At 46.3% G+C, this 1,310-nt stretch overlaps 1 protein-coding gene across 1 annotated transcript in view; it reads right to left on the bottom strand.

Annotated features, from left to right (window-relative positions):
• The window catches only part of tomm34 (translocase of outer mitochondrial membrane 34), a 3,832-nt gene extending 2,605 nt beyond the window's left edge, over positions 1-1,227 (bottom strand). Inside the window, exons 1-3 of the mRNA XM_015399487.1 lie at positions 1,042-1,227; positions 743-890; positions 530-656 (exon numbers count right to left, since the gene is read on the bottom strand). Coding sequence (XP_015254973.1) covers positions 530-656; positions 743-890; positions 1,042-1,198 — 432 coding nt within the window. The 5' untranslated portion in view covers positions 1,199-1,227. The remainder of the gene's footprint in view (positions 1-529; positions 657-742; positions 891-1,041) is intronic.
• Between the last annotated feature and the right edge of the window lie 83 nt (positions 1,228-1,310).

Here is a 1,310-nt window from a genome sequence, read left to right as displayed (position 1 = left end):
GCCGTCATAACCAACTAGCTTGCAATGGTTCGCACAGCTGGAGAGAAAAGTTACTATTATCAAAGTCACAGCGCAATGCTGTCTCCATTTCAACTATTTAGCACTTATTATTAAATATTAGATCATTATTATCATTAGAATGTCGAGGATTAATGAGGCTTTATGATTATCTGAGTTATTATTCAGAAATGTTCTAGGGGCGCTCCAAAAATATGAAATAATAATAGAAAATGTGGACGAGCTGTAATTAGTGTTTATACCCCATGCACCTTTTCCTCCTCTTGGCACTTTCTTTTGACTATTGAACCGATTGTGACGAGTGAATTTCTCCACTGTGAGATCAATAAAGTCTATCTTACTTCATCACGAGAAAAAAAACTAATACTTTTCAGAGTATTACTACTTTAGAGAACTTAACTTTTGAGAGTTGTTCCAAGACTTGCTAAATATTCTACAGCAGCTGTAAACATCTGGATGTGTGAGGACATGCAGCCGCAGCCTGACGGTCAGAAACGGACGGAGAGCTCACCTTGAGCTCCTTGTGAGCCTGCGCCCTCCTGTAGAGCGCCTTGACGTTGCTGCCGTCCATCCTGAGGGCGTCGGAGCAGTCTCTGATGGCGTCTCTGTACTGCTTCAGCGACAGGAAGCACAGCGCCCTGATCACAGACACAGCGGAGACGCATCTTTGCTTAGTCTTGTCGTTAAAACATAAACCCGAACTGAATGTGAAGCAGAGGCTCACCGGTTGGTGTAGGTCGTCACCTCGCTGCCGTTGTGTTTTAGACTCTGCGTGTACTTCTCTACGGCCTTCTGATATTCTCCTTTCTTCACCAGAGCGTTGCCTTCCTCTTTCAGAGCCTGAGCTTTCTTTACATCTTTGTCACTCGGTGCTGATGGGAAGGAGAAACAGACGTTTGAGTCGTAACTGGCAGATCTAACCATGGTTTTAACAAGCTGCAGATGGCGGGTTCTGTGAGGCCTGAACCCACAGTGCGGCCATGAGATGCGTTGGTTGCCAGGTAACTGCGGGTAAACATTCACCTGGTCTGTCGTCCTTCTTGATGCCGTTGTGCTGCTGAGCCTGGTTGGCTGCAGCCTGCTGGGCCAGCTTCTCCCTCACCGACAGCGGCACCGTGGGGATGGGAGGAAGCTTCTCCCTCCATGACGGACCGTCTGCCTCCGTCAGGGCTTTAGTCATTCTGAGCAAAAGATCGAACACAAGTAGAGCTTCAAAGACATCCAGTCTATCAGGTTTATCTCTATAGCTGATATTTACTGATTCATTTGAAGCTAAAGCAAGATTGAGTAAA

Source organism: Cyprinodon variegatus, unplaced genomic scaffold (genome assembly GCF_000732505.1).
Source record: "Cyprinodon variegatus isolate N-32 unplaced genomic scaffold, C_variegatus-1.0 Scaffold1017, whole genome shotgun sequence".
NCBI lineage: Eukaryota > Metazoa > Chordata > Actinopteri > Cyprinodontiformes > Cyprinodontidae > Cyprinodon > Cyprinodon variegatus.
The sequence above is the reverse complement of the archived record's forward strand: the minus strand, read 5'-3'. Positions and strand labels throughout refer to the sequence as shown.